Source organism: Arachis ipaensis, chromosome B4 (assembly GCF_059453495.1).
Source record: "Arachis ipaensis isolate K30076 ecotype BB chromosome B4, ASM5945349v1, whole genome shotgun sequence".
Classification (NCBI taxonomy): domain Eukaryota; kingdom Viridiplantae; phylum Streptophyta; class Magnoliopsida; order Fabales; family Fabaceae; genus Arachis; species Arachis ipaensis.
The window spans coordinates 102,561,087-102,577,899 of NC_142439.1; the positions used below are offsets into that span (position 1 = coordinate 102,561,087).

Consider the following 16,813-nt stretch of genomic DNA (forward strand, 5'->3'; position numbering starts at 1 on the left):
TATTGCTCTCTCAAATTGTGTATTATAACACCTTAAAAATGTGTAGAATGAAAGAATATGAACAAGATAGTTTGCAAATACTCACGTATATGAAATAAGGCTTTAATCCATCTATTTATAGACTTCCCAAACCTTAGAAACGTTGGGGAGTTAATGGGATGGAGCCGTTTTGTTAAAACTAGTCGTTTTTTATGTTTTTGAATCATTTGCATCGATGCATAACACTTTGCATCGATGCAAATGTGTCTTTGAAGCTGAAATTTGAATTTTCAGCTAGGTTGCATCGATGCAAACATCTTTGCATCGATGCAACAAGTCGTTGCATGTTTTGCATCGATGCAAGATGAGTGTGCATCGATGCAAACCTTAAAGAATGGCTTAAAATCTCTTCAAAATGCTTAGGATTGATCTCAAACTTGTTGGAGTCAATTCCTATGCTTTTGTACCTTTGAAAACAGGTTTTTAAACCATTTGGCTAGCATCGAATTGCAAGATGTGCATCAAAACATTTTGTGAGTGTGTGTTGAGAGATTTAGCAATTGGTTCTTAACAAGAATTTACCTAAGTCCTAAGACACTATACTTGTCTTCAAATGTTGTGGACTTGAGTTTCTTGTTGTTGTTGTGTTGCTTTCAACTCTTCATTCCTCAACGTTGAATGTTGGTTGATCTTTCAATATGCTTGTTCATTCAAGTTGTTTGTTGGTTTGTCTTTCATGTCGTTTGTTGGTTTGTCATTCATCAAAACCTACGAATACAAACTTCGCATACAAGCAACATGATTTACAGATACGTCTTGTTGGGTCTTATGCCAACCTCGTCATTATCCGTAATGACGTACTTAGCATGCATGGTCAACTTCCTGTACTCATGATAGTGGACAACTTTCTTAGCCGAACAAGGGTGAGAATGCCTCAATTCTAATCTAGACACAACCCAACTTTCCTTCTCCCTGTCCAACATGACATACATCCTTGCTCTGCATCTCGTGGCTGTAATTCTATTTGCCCGAGTTGCTGCCTTCACCTGAGACTCCCGATAATCTTTGATTCCTTCCACGTCTTGTCGAAATTCGTGTTTCTGATTTTAGTTACGAACCCAACTTTCTCTGTATAATTTGCATAAAATTTTTTGTGCCAGAGGCAACGAATCAAAACTCATTCCTATGACTGGGATTTTCTCTTCACTGATCCCACTATGATCCGGCAACTATAATGTCAATTCACAAAACCAAATGCAAATTAAAACTAGCATTAACACAGTAACTATAACGCGATGACAAATAATAACAAATAATTCAAACCTCGTGTCTCAAGTCCAACTCATCCTTTCTCATCACAATGACGTCAGTAATTTCGTCGGCCTTCAATTAAAGACACCGAAAAATTTTTTATCAACTTAAGATCATCACTATATAATGGGTCACTCCAATAAAACATATAAAAAAATAGTGCAAACACACATGGGAGTCAAGTATACTTTATCGCAAGAAACATCTAATTAGCATGAATAATAAGCCTTCACATTACACATTGTCATTAAATTTCATACAATGCAGAACCAGCCTATCCAACATACTTTAGACCCTTCTTGAATAACAACTTCACCCACACTCAATTCTTCATTCCCTTCGTTTGAATTGATCATTGTGCTATTCGATCTACCTTCCGGGGTTGAGAACTCCATGGACGTTACTCTTTGCCAAAAGCTTTGAATCGCGACGGCAGCTTCTTTGTGCAGGAAATGCTATGCGTGATGGTCTTTGTGGGAGAACCACGATCACGAACGTCACGACCAATGGCGGCACGCACCGGGGAGAAGCGACGAGGGAGCCACGGGTTGAATGATTCGATGGAGAGGGTCAGTTAATTGATGAGAAGAAGAGTGAATTATTGCACCATTTTCAGGAAGAACTTGCACCACGATGAATCGTAGCACCGCTAATGGCATTAAGGACCGATGATTATCGATAAGGGAGCGCCGTGAGCATGCCTTGGATGGAGGAGGTTGGTGTCTTTGCTGTTTGGATGAGAGCTGAGATGCACCGCAGCCGTGGAGAGGGAGAGAAAGTGAAGACTCGAAACGTTGTGGGCTTTCAGCGTGATTCCCGTCGGGAGGTTCTCAACGTATCCCTTCAAACCTGATTTTGGCATTAAAAATAATTAATAACAAATATTTTAAATTATAAATCAATAAAATTAATTAAGATAATTATAAATAATTGAGTTATTTAATTCTTGGCTGATTAGGAGTTGGTTCATATACTTTTTCTTTATTTATTCTTATATTGTATTTCCACACTTTCATTGTTTCATATTTTTTAATGATCATTTCTCAATTCTTATATGGATAAGGAGTGTGGACTCACTTAGGTGTCTTAATGTCCATAAATGCATGCTTTTTGGTTCATTTAATATAGTTCTCCATGTGTGCTTATATGTGATCCTTACTACTAATGAAATCTATTTTGCTTTATTCTGTTACTAACAATGTGCTTCTAATTTTAGTAATTACTCTCATTTATTACTTACCATAATTGCCATCAATGCTATTTAGTTATTTATGTTGAAATGTTTCAACATTCAACCATATTTATTTAATATAGCTCTCCATGTGTGATTCTATGCAGTAGGATTTTCACACTTCTTTATTTCACAATGGATTTAAGAATTGTATTTGATTCATGTCTTGCTGTATTACTTTGGTCCTATGCTTTTTACCAGCTAGTGTTAACAGATTTTGGCTTGGCTAAGGAATTCACTGAAAGCGCAAGGTCAAATTCTATGTGCAGAACATTAGAGTATATAGCTCTTGAAATCTTCATAGGGAGGGGTCATGATAAGGTAGCAGATTATTGGAGTGTGGAAATTTTGCTATTTGAAATGCTTACAGAAAAAGTTAGTATCTTTAGTGTGTTTCCATCATCTATTAGTAAGAAATACTGGTTACCTAATTATTTCTTTTTCATATCAATTTGTCTTGTTCCTTTCAGAATACACTGCGTAAGATAGAGCTTGAATTTCTTTGAACTTGATTTACTAACTTGATGATTATGCTAGAGGAAGTTCACTATTTTCAATCTTGGCAAAAAGAATTACTTTGAATTAATGACTAGGGAAATTAGAAGTTTTCATGCTAAGCCTGGATGGATTTTTATTTGTTTCTGCATCAACTAATAGAAATTAATATGAAATTTTATCTGAACAAGGGAAAGTGATGATATCTATATCGAATTGGGTTCATCTAAGATGATGATGAATGATTTCTATTTGTTAGTTTAAAAATTATTGAATTTAAATATTTAAAATTATATATTAAATTTTTAATATTTTTTTAAAAAAATTAAAATTTAAGTTTATTGTCGGTAGTTATTAATTTAATTATTAATAAATAATACATTACTATCAAATTTTTTAAAAAATCCACCAGTAAATTCAATGGTATCTAGTAACTTTTTTGTAGTGGTCATATTATTTTTATTTTATGTAAATTTATTTTTTAATTTTATTCTTAAAGACTTTTATTCAACATGGAATATTTGTAGAATGACTAGTAGAAAACGGAAAAAGAAAAGTGTTCTTATATGGATACCTAGAGGGAGAGTTCAATCTCTGGGAATCGACGCCGAGTTGTTATCTTCGGTGCCGACCTTTGAGCTTTGTGGTAACTTGAGCTTTACTTCAAGGATGTGTCCAATCGCGTAGAGCTTTGAGCAAGAAACAAGGAGAGAGTGTACCTGCAAAGGCATTCCGAAACTTAAGTCAGTATTGAAAATTCAATGTATCTTTTGGATAGGAGATCATACATTTTGTAGGTGAAAATGTACTAGTCGGTTATGCTTCTGCTTTATTGTCTGTATTGAAGAGCAATAATGTTAGGTTGGACGTTTCACTTTTTAGAAAGCAGTCCGTTAAGTTGAATTATAACGTAAGTTGCCGATTAATGACGTTAATTGTCGATTAGCAACTGTAACGCCGATTAATAATGTGGTGCCGATTAATAATGTAACGCCGATTAATAACGTAACGCCGAATTATGATGCGTTCTGCTGAGTTATGATTCATAATGCCGAGTTATGACTTGATATTTGTAACGGTCGATATTTGTACAATGTCAAGGTATTTAGAAAGTAAAGGGTCCTTTACTTGGTATAAGTTGTTTACCTGCTGGACGATGAGTAAGGAGTCGCAGTATACCTTAAGTTTGGTGATGTTTAGGTCGGCAGCGAGTCTAAGGCCGGCAATTAGGGATTCATACTCACTTTGGTTGTTGCTTGATTTAAATGAAAAATTGAGGGAATATTCGATGATGTTGTCGTGGCTATCATCAAGTATGATACATGCTCCACATCCTTGTGGGTTGGAGGATCCATCAATGTATAAAGACCATTCGATGTAGTCTTCGGTTGTGTCTGCTACTGAGAACTCGACGATGAAGTCGGCCGAGAATTGGGACTTGATAGATGTTCAGCCTTCGTACTTGATATCAAATTCCAATATATCATCCGACCATTTTACTAGTTGGCCAGCCAGCTCAGGTTTCTGAAGGACTTGTCGTAAAGGATGATTTGTCTAAACATGGATTTCATGGCTCTGGAAATATGGTCGGAGTCTTCTGGCTGAGAAGACATGGGCTAGGGCCAGCTTCTCAATGCTCGGATATCGAAGCTCGGCATTCTGTAATGTTTTGCTGGTAAAATAGATCGGAAATTGTTTCTTTTCCCTTTCTGCAACAAGAGCAGAGCTTATAGCCCAGTTAGTGATAGATAAATATAAGTATAATGGTTCCCCCTTGGAGGGGGGTTTGTAAAATTGGTGATTTTAAAAGAGTTTCTTTGATAGTTGTGAATGCTTGTTCACATTCATCAGTCCATTGGAAAGCTTTTTTCTTTTTTAAAGTTCAGAAAAAACATAAAGATTTAGAAGCTAGGTTGGATAAAAATCTAGAGAGTGCAACAAGTCTCCCTGTTAATCACTGGACTTCTTTGATGGTTTGTGGGCTTGTCATGTCTAAAATAGGTCGGCATTTTTCTAGATTTGCCTTGATGCCTCGGCTTGTGAGCATGAAGCCGAGGAATTTGCCGCTCTGGACGACGAATGCGCACTTCTTAGGATTTAACCGCATGTTGTATTTTCTTAGTTGAGCGAAGATTTCTGCGAGGTCGTCAAGGTGATTGTTGCCGATCTTTATCTTGGTGACCATGTCATCAACGTAGACCTCAATGTTTCTGCCGATCTGTTTGGCGAAGACTTTGTCCATTAGACGTTGATATATTGCACCTGCATTCTTAAGGCCAAATGGCATGACTTTATAACAATAGTTTCCGTATTCAGTAATAAAGGCTGTCTTATTTTGATCGGATGGATGCATTTGGATCTGGTTATAGCCAGAATATGCATCCATAAAGCTGAGTTTTTCATAACCAGAGGCGTTATCAACTAAGCAATCAATAGAGGGCAAAGGATAGGAATCTTTGGGGTATGCTTTGTTGAGATCGGTGAAATCAACACACATGCGCCATTTACCGTTATATTTTTTCACCATGGTGACATTTGCCAGCCATGTTGTGAATCAAATTTCTTGGATGAAGCCCGCGTTGAGGAGCTTCTTGGTTTCTTCCAGGGAAGCTTGTTTTTGGTCATGGCCGAGGTTTCTCTTTTTCTGTGCTACTGGTCGGACAGATGGGTCTAATGCCAACTTGTGGGATATAATGGATGGATCGATGCCTGGCATATCAGCTGGGGTCCAAGCAAACAGGTCGGCATTTCGCTGTAAGAATGCTCGGAAGGACGATTTCTCTTCTGAGGATAATGTTGAGTCGACGTATGTGAATTTGTCCGTGCTCTCTGTGAAATGGATTTTATGCAGATCTTCTATTGGGGTTGGTCTTTCGAGGGTTCCTGCTCTAGGATCAAGATCGGCCAAAGCTGGTAGGTCATCCAGGCTGCCGATGTTGTGGACATGGGCTTTTGTGTTTGAGTTAGGTCTTTTGAGACTGTTGTTGTAGCATTCCCTGGCTTCTCGGGCATCACTGTGAACGGTTGCGATTGTGTTATCCTGCAAAGGGAACTTAACACAAAGATGAATTGTAGATACTATAGTGCCGAACCTATTTAAGAAAGGTCAGCCAAGTATTAAATTGTAAGGACTAAAACAGTCAACCACTAAGTATTGAATATCTGAAGTTTTTGACTAGGAAAACTCACCGAGTGTGGTTTGTAACCACACAGAGCCCATAACCAGGACTCTCTCACTTGAGAAATCAACCAGGTCTCCAGTTGAAGGTTGGAGGATGTTACTGCTTAGTTTCATTTTCTGGAATGTGGAATAAAATAGAACGTCGGCAGTGCTTCCTGGGTCTAGTAACACCTTTTTTACTAGGAGATCTCTGAGCTGCAGGGAGATTACAACCGGATCGTCTAGATTTGCCACATTAGTGTTGTGGTCGGCTGTCTGGAATGTTATCTGCGGAAACTGTGGAAGTTTCTGTTGTTGAGTATGATTGGCTTCTATGGAAAGCATAGCTCGGTAAGATTGCTTTCTTGCTGAGCTTGTGGGTCATCCACCTGCAAAACCTCCAAAAATACAGTTAATAATACGTCTTGGTTGGTCGGGATAGCCGGTGTCTGGCCGATCTTTATCTCGACCATGCTGTGTCGCCGAGTTTTGTTCACCAGAGGGGATTGTTCATCGCTGTATGTGGCCGCCGATGTATTTGTCCAGGTGGCCTTGCCGAGCTAGTCGCTCCAGAAGGTCTTTGGCGATGACACACTCATCGGTAGTGTGTCCGTGCTTTTGGTGGAAAGAGCAATATTTTGATCTGTCCGCTCCTTTTGAATCTGGGTAACTGCCGGCTTTTCTTGGCGGTTTGATCAACTTCGAATTCAAGATCTCCTTGATGATATCGTTGCGCTTGGTGTTAAATTGAGTGTAGGATTCATATCGTGAAGTCAGTTTGAAGTTCTTCTTTTTGTCTCGAGTTCTGTCGTCGTCTCTGTAATGAGGCTTTTCTGTTTTCCGAGCTTGTCGAAGCTCCTCAATGTCGATTTGACCTTTAGCCTTTTGACGAAACTTGGCCATAGTCTTAGGTTTGGCTATGGCAATAGTTTCCTGGAATTTTCCTGGTCGCAGTCCACTTTTTATGGCGTGCAGTTCCACCTCTGGGTGGAGGTCGGGTATACTCATGGCTATCTTTGTGAAGCGCGTTATGTAGTCCCTGAGGCTTTCTTGCTGGCCTTGCTTGATTGTATTCAGGTAATCAGAGTCGTGTAGGTAGATGGCCGATCCAGCAAAGTGCTCTTCAAAGGGCTTTGATAGGTCTCGAAAGCGAGAAATAGAACCTGCATGCAAGGAATAAAACCAATCAAGTGCAGAACCGTCTAAGTAAGATGGAAAACAACGACAAAAAACTTTATCAGATGCACCGTTTACTATTATTACAGAGGTGAACTTCTTGATGTATTTCTTTGGATCACCTAACCCGTCATAGGGAGTTAGGGTGGTCGGCAGAGTGAACCTCCTGGGTAGCACGAAGTTCATCACCTCGGTCGTGAATGGTCCAGGGGAGCTTTCCTGATTGTCATCCTCGTCGTCTGGCCGAGCTTCCTCATTATGCTCGGGTTGCTCCTCTTCCTGTCGAGCAGTGTCAGAGACGTGTGTTGGCCCTGATTGCTGCTCGGCTTCCTTTGTCCGTTCTTGCCAATCATTGTTGTTTTCGGTTTGGGTGTTATTCAAGTTGGCAATTTGCTGTTCCATTCTTTGGTTCTCCTCGGTCATGTGCTAGTTGGCTTGCCGTAACTCGGTCACCATCTAAAGGAGTTCGGATGGTGTGGGTGGAAGTTGTTCAGCCATGACTCGGGTGAGAACCTTGAGGCCGATGATATATGGAAGGGATTATATTCTCGACCCCACGGTGGGCGCCAATTGTTGCTGTATGGATACCTGGAGGGAGAGCTCGATCTCTGAGAATCGACGCCGAGTTGTTATCTTCAGTGCCGACCTTTGAGCTTTGTGGTAACCTGAGCTTTACTCCAAGGATGTGTCCAATTGCGTAGAGCTTTGAGCAAGAAACAAGGGAGGAGTGTACCTGCAAAGGCACTTCGAAGCTTAAGTCAGTATTGAGAATTCAATGTATCTTTTGGATAGGAGATCATACCTTTTGTAGGTGGAAATGTACTAGTCGATTATGCTTCTGCTTTATTGTCTGTATTGAAGAGCAATAATGTTAGGTTGGACGTTTCACTTTTTGGAAAGCAGTCCGTTAAGCTAAATTATAACGTAAGTTGCCGATTAATGATGTTGATTGCTGATTAGCAACTGTAATGCCGATTAATAACGTAACGCCGAACTATGATGCGTTCTGCTGAGTTATGATTCATAATGCCAAGTTATGACTTGATATTTGTAACGGTCGAATCAAAAAGCATGGAACATAAACGATAAAGTATAAATTATACATTTTTTTTAATGTATTGAACTTTTTTATTGTTTAATTTAATTAAATTTTATTTTTAACTTCAAAATAAATTTTAATTTTATCTTTTAATAATATCATTTTTTTCGATAGATAATTATTCATTTATTTTTTTTAATCATATCTAAATAAATTAGTCTTAATCACATTACTTTTATTATACATAAATTTTGTTTAATTTAACTCTTAATCATATTACTTTTATTCTAAGTAAATTTATTTTTTATTAAGAATATAATTAATTAAATTAATTAATTAATTATCTATCGTAAAAAATTTGATATTATTAAAAAATAAAATTAATTAAACTAAACATTAAATAAATTCGGTATATTAAAGACAAAAAGATATAATTTATACTTTATTTATATGTACCATGCTCGTTTCTTTTTTTCCTTTCTACAAGTTTATCTATTAGTCATTTTACAAGTATGAGTAAATATCTTGAATTTGTAATGCAATCCATTCAGTTAATATTCATGATTTAGTAATTCTTTTAAGAATAATATATTATTTTTGTCCCAAATATTTTCGTTATAGTTAAGTCTCTAACGATTTAAAATTATCTCATTATTTTTATTATTATCTTGCTGTCAATTCTATTAAGAAATCACTATCAGTAAAATAATATTAAGATAATTTTAAAAAATAAAAAATTTAAATAAAAACATTTAAACGTTAAAAACAACTTTAGAATTTACTCTAAATATTAAAAACAAAAACTATACCTTATTCATTTTATGTTATTATCTTTCTAGCGTTACTCCAATGAAACTACATTAATCCTACTTATTGGCAATATCAACGGCCAAGCAAAACAATCAATGACAAGCTCGTCTTTTGACCAAGGCATTTTTAGATGCTTTGTCACGTCTATTTGTTTATAGGATAAGGAGATGAAAGTGGAAATGTTTTCTATTACTGAGTATTACATGCTTTTATTTGTAGATTTGTTAATTTGAGTCTTTACTCGTTAGGTATTATATAGCAAAATTTTTGTTCAAATTGTTTTCTAAAATTACCTGCATGAGCGAAAGAGGATGTGGAGTGTAGAAACAAAATGTGTAACGATTTGTCTGATAAAATTACAAAGATGGGTTGTTTAATAGACATTTCTAAAAGACGCAGGTAAAAATTGGGTATAATATTAATATCTTTAATTAGTTGTTATTATTAGGAATTTTTCAAGAAATTAGATTCCCAAAACAAATAACTTTTTAAATATACAAAGTCTTTTTTATTTGTTTTGAGAAATATCTTTTTTTTAAATAATTTTGAAAAAAAAATTATTATTAGAATAGCTTAATAAGTTTTTTTTCATACCTGAGCCTACAGAATATTAGACCAATCCATTCTCCTCTTGATAGACAAATTATATAATCGGTTTGACAAGGTCGGTCCAATAGTAAATGTCTAGTCTATGTGGTCTAACATGTATGGGTCAGAATAATTTGGATACGAATCTTTTAAATATGATTCCAATTCAAATGGAGGAACAAGTCAGACGCTCTCTCACTATTTGAGTTATCATCCCAAATGATAATTACTTTAAACATGGAAAATAATCTTCTACTCTATAATTACACTCTAAGCTTTTGTTTTAAAAAGTTTACTTTACATGTTGATTCATAGATATAAAGAGAAGTGAGATCACACTACTTATGTAAAGGTGAAACTATTAGTCTGATTTTGATAAAAAAAAAAAAAATCAATTGTAAAAAACTGTTTAAGAATTGGTCAAAATTAGTAAACTAGCTCGGTTTTTATTGAAAAATTAGTGTATGAACTCGTACTAAGCACGAAAAAATTTATAAAAATAAAAAAAAGATTATATGTTTAGATATTTTAAAAAACACACAAAATAATTATTATGTTAAGAAATTTATAAAATTATTCTCAAAATCAAAGTTTAACTTAAAAATAGTGAGTAATAATCATTTTACACTTTTTTTAGTAAAATAATTATACATTGATACAGAATTAAAAATAAAATTAAAATATTTATATTAAAATCTTATTTTTTTAAAGACTTCTCTATAAATAATATTGATAGTTGAATTTATAAACATTCCTACGTGATTCATAAGTAAAACTTTTAAACTTTTCTTACTTTTAACTCTTGAAATTAAAGTGCCACATATAGCTGGCCATGTGTAAAAACTGGTTTGGGCAAGTACAATCTAACATGAGATAAAGTTTGTCCCTGAGACTTATTAATTGTCATGGTAAATGATACTATTATGAAAAACTGTCTTCGTTGGAATCTAACTGGGACGGTTTCATTTGTTGGTACCATATTCATTCTTGAGTCAAAGCAATATGACCAACATTGTTATCCGTTAAGACTTCACATTCTATGACATGATTTTCAAGTTTCCTAACTTGTAGCCTTGTACCATTACAAATACCACTAGATTGGTCAATATTCCTCAGTAACATCACCGGATCACCAACCTTGAGTATTAATTTATGTGGAGGCAAATCAGAACCATTTATGCTATTCAGTAATTCAAGATCTAAATTTTGTGCAGACATCCGATTTTTATTGTAACACCCTACCATACAGAGACTTATGCTTAAGTCATAATTCAGAGATGGCAAGGTATTACGACCTCTAAAACAAAAATTTAGTACGTATAGTAGTATGAATGATTGATTATAACTAGGAGCCTTGTAGAAAAAGGGATAAACAAAAACCGCAACTCGAAAGCGCAACACTCCGATCACTAACACAACGAGCAAAGGATAAGCTAACGCAAGATCATATATATAAAGAGTATCAAAAACAGGAATATCAAGACTCAAAATCCGGCTGCGAAGGTAACCGATTCGAGCATAGCAATATATACATATAATAAAATAAGGAAAACCCCAAGGAAAACCCAAAGGGACATAAATACCGAAAACCTAATCTCCAAAATCCCCTCTAGAAGGAGTCATCACAGTTTGTATTATTTAATGGAGATAAAAGTATCTAAACAAGATATATAAATCAAGATAGAGTCCCGAGAACAAGAATCTTCGCTAATCCAGAAGTCCCCAGCATGCCTCAACGAGAAGCCTCGCGTCCTGCATCTGAAAACCACAAAATCCGCATGGGTGAGAACCAGAGGTCCCCAGTACGGTAACAGCTTCCACATATATAATACATAATAATAGAGGAAAGCCGAAGGCAATCCTAGAACTTCCTCCAGAAAAAATCAAAGCTTATAAACAAGCTAAACCGTAAGCGGCAACTAACTAAAGATCCTTCAGTCTAACTAATACTTCCCTTTCTACTTCCTTCAGACCTCCCAACAACCAGCAGGAGTATAATATAGCAAACACAGTTATATCAGACAAGAGATTTACAAATAGGAACAAATAAGGCATTTAGGCAATTAGCAAGTAATATGCAGTCAAATAGGCAATCTCAAACAATTCATGTAGTATGCTTATGATGCATGCCTGTCCCTAGTGGCTGATGATATCATCTGTCGGTTATAGAGCCAACCCGACAAGTCCTGGTAGCTAGCCATTGGACTGTCCCTCTGTCGTGCATCCCCAACTCGAGTTATACTCATCATAAACTTGATCATAATCATGATCCATATCCATCACCCTCACTGGTGAATATTTATCCATCACCATCACTGGTGAATATTTATGGGGGCGAGCTCATCCGGGCCTTTCACAGTGCCCGGCCACACTTACGACATAGGGTCAAAAGAGCTTCGAGTCTCAACCTGGAGCACATGGTGGCTAGCCATTGCTACTACCCAGGGAAACCCTCATCTCCAATGGTGGAAGTGCAAACCTTCACAATTCAATCAACATCATATATGCATTTATACTTGGCCATAAACATGGCTCCGCCGTAACACGGCAATAATCTAGCCATCCGGCTCACGGTTAAATCCATAACCAGCCAATTCATTAACAATTACGGCCCTTCGGCCCATGGCACAACAAGTACTTCCACCGCCATTCTCCGCATCTCACATAATCATCTTTGATCCTCAATGATCATTCATTTTTCCCTTGCTTCACTCGCAAGTTACCACATTCACTAGCCCTTTTTCTCATGCTAGGCATATCATAATGATTTAAGACATAAGTGGTGAGATCGGAGGCTTAGAAGTATGAAATTTGGCTTTTAAAACTCAAAAATCAATTTTGGGATGAAAACAGGTCCACGCGTACGCGCACTCCACGCGCACGCGTGGATGGCGCTTTCTCGAAGAACGGCGCGTACGCACCAAGTGCGCCTACGCGCGAGGGGTCATTCTGCTAAAAATTTTCTAAGTTAAAAGCTGCAGAATTTACAGATTCAAACCCCAATCTTCCGACGGACATAACTTCCTCATTTTAAATCGTTTTTCACTCGTTCTTCGAACGGCATGGACATCCCGGATCCAATTTCATTTCTAAACAGATTTGGCACAAATCAGAGATCCGTAGTTCAAGTTATGTCCCGTCAAAGTATGCCCAAAAACCATGTTTTCATACAAAACCACAAGGTGCCATTTTCAAAACAAGCCACTTTCAACTCTTTTCAAAATCAATCAAACATGCCAATTTCAATCCTTCTCTTTGAAATCATTCAAAATGTACCAAAATCAACAATAAGCCATCCTCAACTCACACATTGACACTTTACCAAGGTTTCCAAAACCACATCCAACCATTTTAATACTTCTCAATCAAATGGCTAAAGGACAAACACAATATCATGTCATACATCCTTCCTCATCCCAATTTCCAATAATACCATTTCCAATTAACCATCATTATACATAATCAACATCATACTCACCATCAACATGGTACCACCCATCAATTCAACCTCAATCATCCATCAAGCATATATCACAACATGCATTTCTCATATTTCACACAAACAAGGCATCAATATTCATAATCACATATATGAACACATCATATATTTCAACCATTCAACAACACCAACAATTCAATGCCTATCTTAGGGCCTCTAGCCTAAGTATTTCCTACCACATTACATATTAGATACGGGAAACTAAAACCATACCTTAGCCGATTCCCCAAGCTCAACCGGAGCACTTCCAAATCACTTGTCCACAAGCTCTCAAGGTATCAACACCTCCAAGAACAGATTTTATCACACAAAACCCTCTTCCAAGCTTTCCAAAATCACCAATCAAGCTCCAATATTCACATATACACAACCTAAGCCACAATCATCATACCCATACACAACATCTCAAAACCCAAACATCATAGAACAACAAAATCACACTAGGGTTGAGAATCTTACCACACCCAAGGTCCAAGGAGACAACATTAACCTTCTCCTTCAAGAGAGTTGGGTCCTATAACATCAAAAAACCCAAAATCTCAACATTTTACCCATGAAACTCGAAAATAAGGGCTGGAATTTCGAACAGAAACACGTGGCTTACCTCAAGATTAGTTGTATGGGTTTTGTAGAGCTCTCCGCGGTGAACGCGTGGCCGCAAACGGAGCGGCAATCGGAGCTCTAGATCAAAAGTTATGGTGGTTTGAAGATCAAGTGAGAGAAAGAACTTGAGAGAGTGTTCTTCCTCCCCTCTCTTCAATTTCAGCGTGTTTGAGTGTGTTGTGAGGAGAGAGAGTGCTGAAAACTAGGGTTTTGGTTTAGTTATGTTGGGCCAAGGGCCCACTTTGGGTCCGGTTGGTCCGGTTTGGCCCGTTCGGTCCAATCTTGGTCCGATTTCTATAAAATTGGTACCGAAATTCTCGTCTCAATTTCCTCTATCACATTTAGCCATAAAAATAACATTTTTGGCTTTCTAGAATAAATTCTCATTTATGGGTTAATTAGCCGTTAATTAACCGGATCTTACATTCTACCCACCTAATTGGGAATTTTGCCCACAAAATTCAAATTCAAATTCAATTACCTGAGAATAAGTGCGGATAATCTGTTCGTATCTCCGACTCAAGTTCCCAAGTGTGTTCTTCAACACCGCCTTGACTCCAAGCCACTTTGACTAATGAAACCTCTTTTCCACGCAATCGTTTGATACTAGTATCGTCAATTCTAACTGGAGCCACTGGAAGCGTCAAATCTTCTCTTAACTGAACTGATTCAGGTTCTAACACATGGCTAGCATCAGGAGTGTACTTCCGAAGCTGTGACACGTGAAACACATCGTGCAGGTTCGAAAGATGAGGTGGTAGAGCCACCCGATACGCCACCGGCCCAATCCTCTCCAGGATCTGAAATGGACCAATGTATCGAGGATTCAACTTCTTTGCTTTAATCGCTCTACCTACTCCTGTGGTCGGAGTAACCTTCAGGAAAACATGATCTCCTTCCTCAAATTCCAAGGGCTTCCGCCTCTGATCGGCGTAACTCTTTTGGCGACTCTGCGCCGTAAGCATCCTGTCTCGGATTTTCTTGACTTGTTCAGTGGTCTCAGCTATCATTTCCGGCCCCAACAAGCCTTTCTCTCCAGCTTCATACCAACATAGTGGAGATTGACATTTCCTCCCATACAATGCCTCATACGGAGCCATTCCGATGCTCGCATGGTAACTATTATTGTATGCAAACTCTACTAACGGCATATACCGATCCCAACTCGTCGGTTGGTCCAAAACACAAGCTCTCAACATATCCTCTAGTGTTTGGATCGTCCTCTCAGATTGACCATCTGTTTGAGGATGGTAAGCTGTACTCAAGCTTAATCGGGTTCCAAAAGCTTTCTGAAATGCACCCCAGAACCTCGAAGTGAAACGAGGATCTCTATCAGAGATTATAGTAGCAGGTACACCATGGAGTCTCACAATCTCCTTTATGTATAACCGAGCTAGCTCCTCAAGGGTGTAAGTCATCCGAATGGGCAAAAAGTGAGCTGACTTCGTCAGTCGGTCCACAATCACCCAGATAGCATCAAAACCAGTCCTAGTCCTTGGCAATCCCGACACAAAGTCCATTGCAATACTTTCCCACTTCCATTGCGGAACCTCTAAAGGTTGCAACATCCCGGAAGGTCTTTGATGTTCAATCTTTACCTTTTGACAAGTTAAGCACTTTGAAACATATTCCGCCACATCATTCTTCATACCCGGCCACCAAAACATCGCCTTTAAATCATGGTACATCTTAGTACTTCCCGGGTGAATGGAGAATCCGCTTTTGTGTGCCTCCTTTAAGATATCTTGCCTCAAAGTGCCAATATCCGGCACAATGATCCTACCCTTGAATCTCCATAACCCATCTTTTTCTTCCGACACTCTCCACTGTTTTCCTTGCTCGATAGCCGGTAACACCTTCCATAATGCTTCATCATTTTCATGAGCCTTTAGGAGTTCGGACTTAAAGTCACTTGAGATTTCTAATCGGCTCAAACACAAGTTTCCAGATACTTCTCGAGCACCAATTTTTAGACTCTCGAATCCCTTGAGCAACTTCTCCTCTTGAAGCATCATCCAAGACGCATATAACGACTTCCGACTTAACGCATCCGCCACTATATTCGCCTTTCCAGGATGGTAATTTAACTCAAAGTCATAGTCTTTCAACAATTCCATCCACCTCCTTTGCCTCATATTAAGCTCTTTCTGATCAAAGAGGTATTTCAAGCTCTTGTGATCGGAAAAGACTTGGAACTTAACCCCATAGAGATAATGCCTCCACACCTTCAAGGCAAACACAACCGCAGCGAGTTCCAAATCGTGCGTAGGATAACTAACTTCGTGAGGTCTCAATTGTCGTGAGGCATACGCCACCACATTATGATGCTGCATCAGCACGCATCCTAGACCCTTCAACAATGCATCACAGTACACCTCAAAAGACTCGTTCGGCTCAGGTAACACTAACACAGGTGCAGTGGTCAACTTTTTCTTCAATGCCTGAAAGCTCTCCTCGCACTCAGGAGTCCAAACAAACAGAGTGTCTTTGCGAGTTAACTTTGTCAACGGCAAAGCTAATTGCGAAAAGCCTTTGATGAACCTTCGGTAATAGCCAGCTAAACCCAGAAAACTCCTTATCTCAGTTACTGTGGTTGGTTGCTTCCATTCCATCACAGCCTCCACCTTAGTTGGATCTACGGCTATTCCCTTCTTACTCACCACGTGACCCAAAAACTTTACCTCACTCTTCCAAAACTCACACTTAGGCAGTTTCGCATAGAGTTTCTTCTCCTTTAAAATTTGCAACACGGTCCGCAAGTGTTCCGCATGCTCTTCTTCGGTCTTGGAGTAAATTAGTATGTCGTCAATGAAGACAACAATGAATTTATCCAGAAACGGACGGAACACTCTATTCATGTAATCCATAAACACTGCAGGAGCGTTCGTCAACCCAAAAGACATTACAGTATACTCGTAATGA

At 38.0% G+C, this 16,813-nt stretch overlaps 1 protein-coding gene and 1 pseudogene across 1 annotated transcript; both read right to left on the bottom strand.

The window, feature by feature from the left end:
* Positions 1-5,570: 5,570 nt before the first annotated feature.
* On the bottom strand, positions 5,571-6,521 carry LOC148568612 (uncharacterized). Its single transcript, XM_088484730.1, has 2 exons — positions 6,240-6,521; positions 5,571-6,056 (listed from the first exon to the last, which is right to left on the bottom strand). The coding sequence occupies exons 1-2, from the start codon at positions 6,519-6,521 to the stop codon at positions 5,571-5,573; spliced, it is 768 nt and encodes a 255-aa protein (XP_088340856.1).
* Positions 6,522-6,686: 165 nt separating this feature from the next.
* LOC107636568 (uncharacterized) lies at positions 6,687-7,850 on the bottom strand (annotated as a pseudogene).
* Between the last annotated feature and the right edge of the window lie 8,963 nt (positions 7,851-16,813).

Coding starts and splice junctions, on each gene's coding strand:
- LOC148568612 (XM_088484730.1), bottom strand. CDS start 6,521: ATGCTTTCCATAGAAGCCAATCATACTCAACAACAGAAACTTCCACAG. Junction 6,057..6,239: donor TCTCAAGTGAGAGAGTCCTG/GTTATGGGCTCT, acceptor TTCCCTTTGCAG/GATAACACAATCGCAACCGT.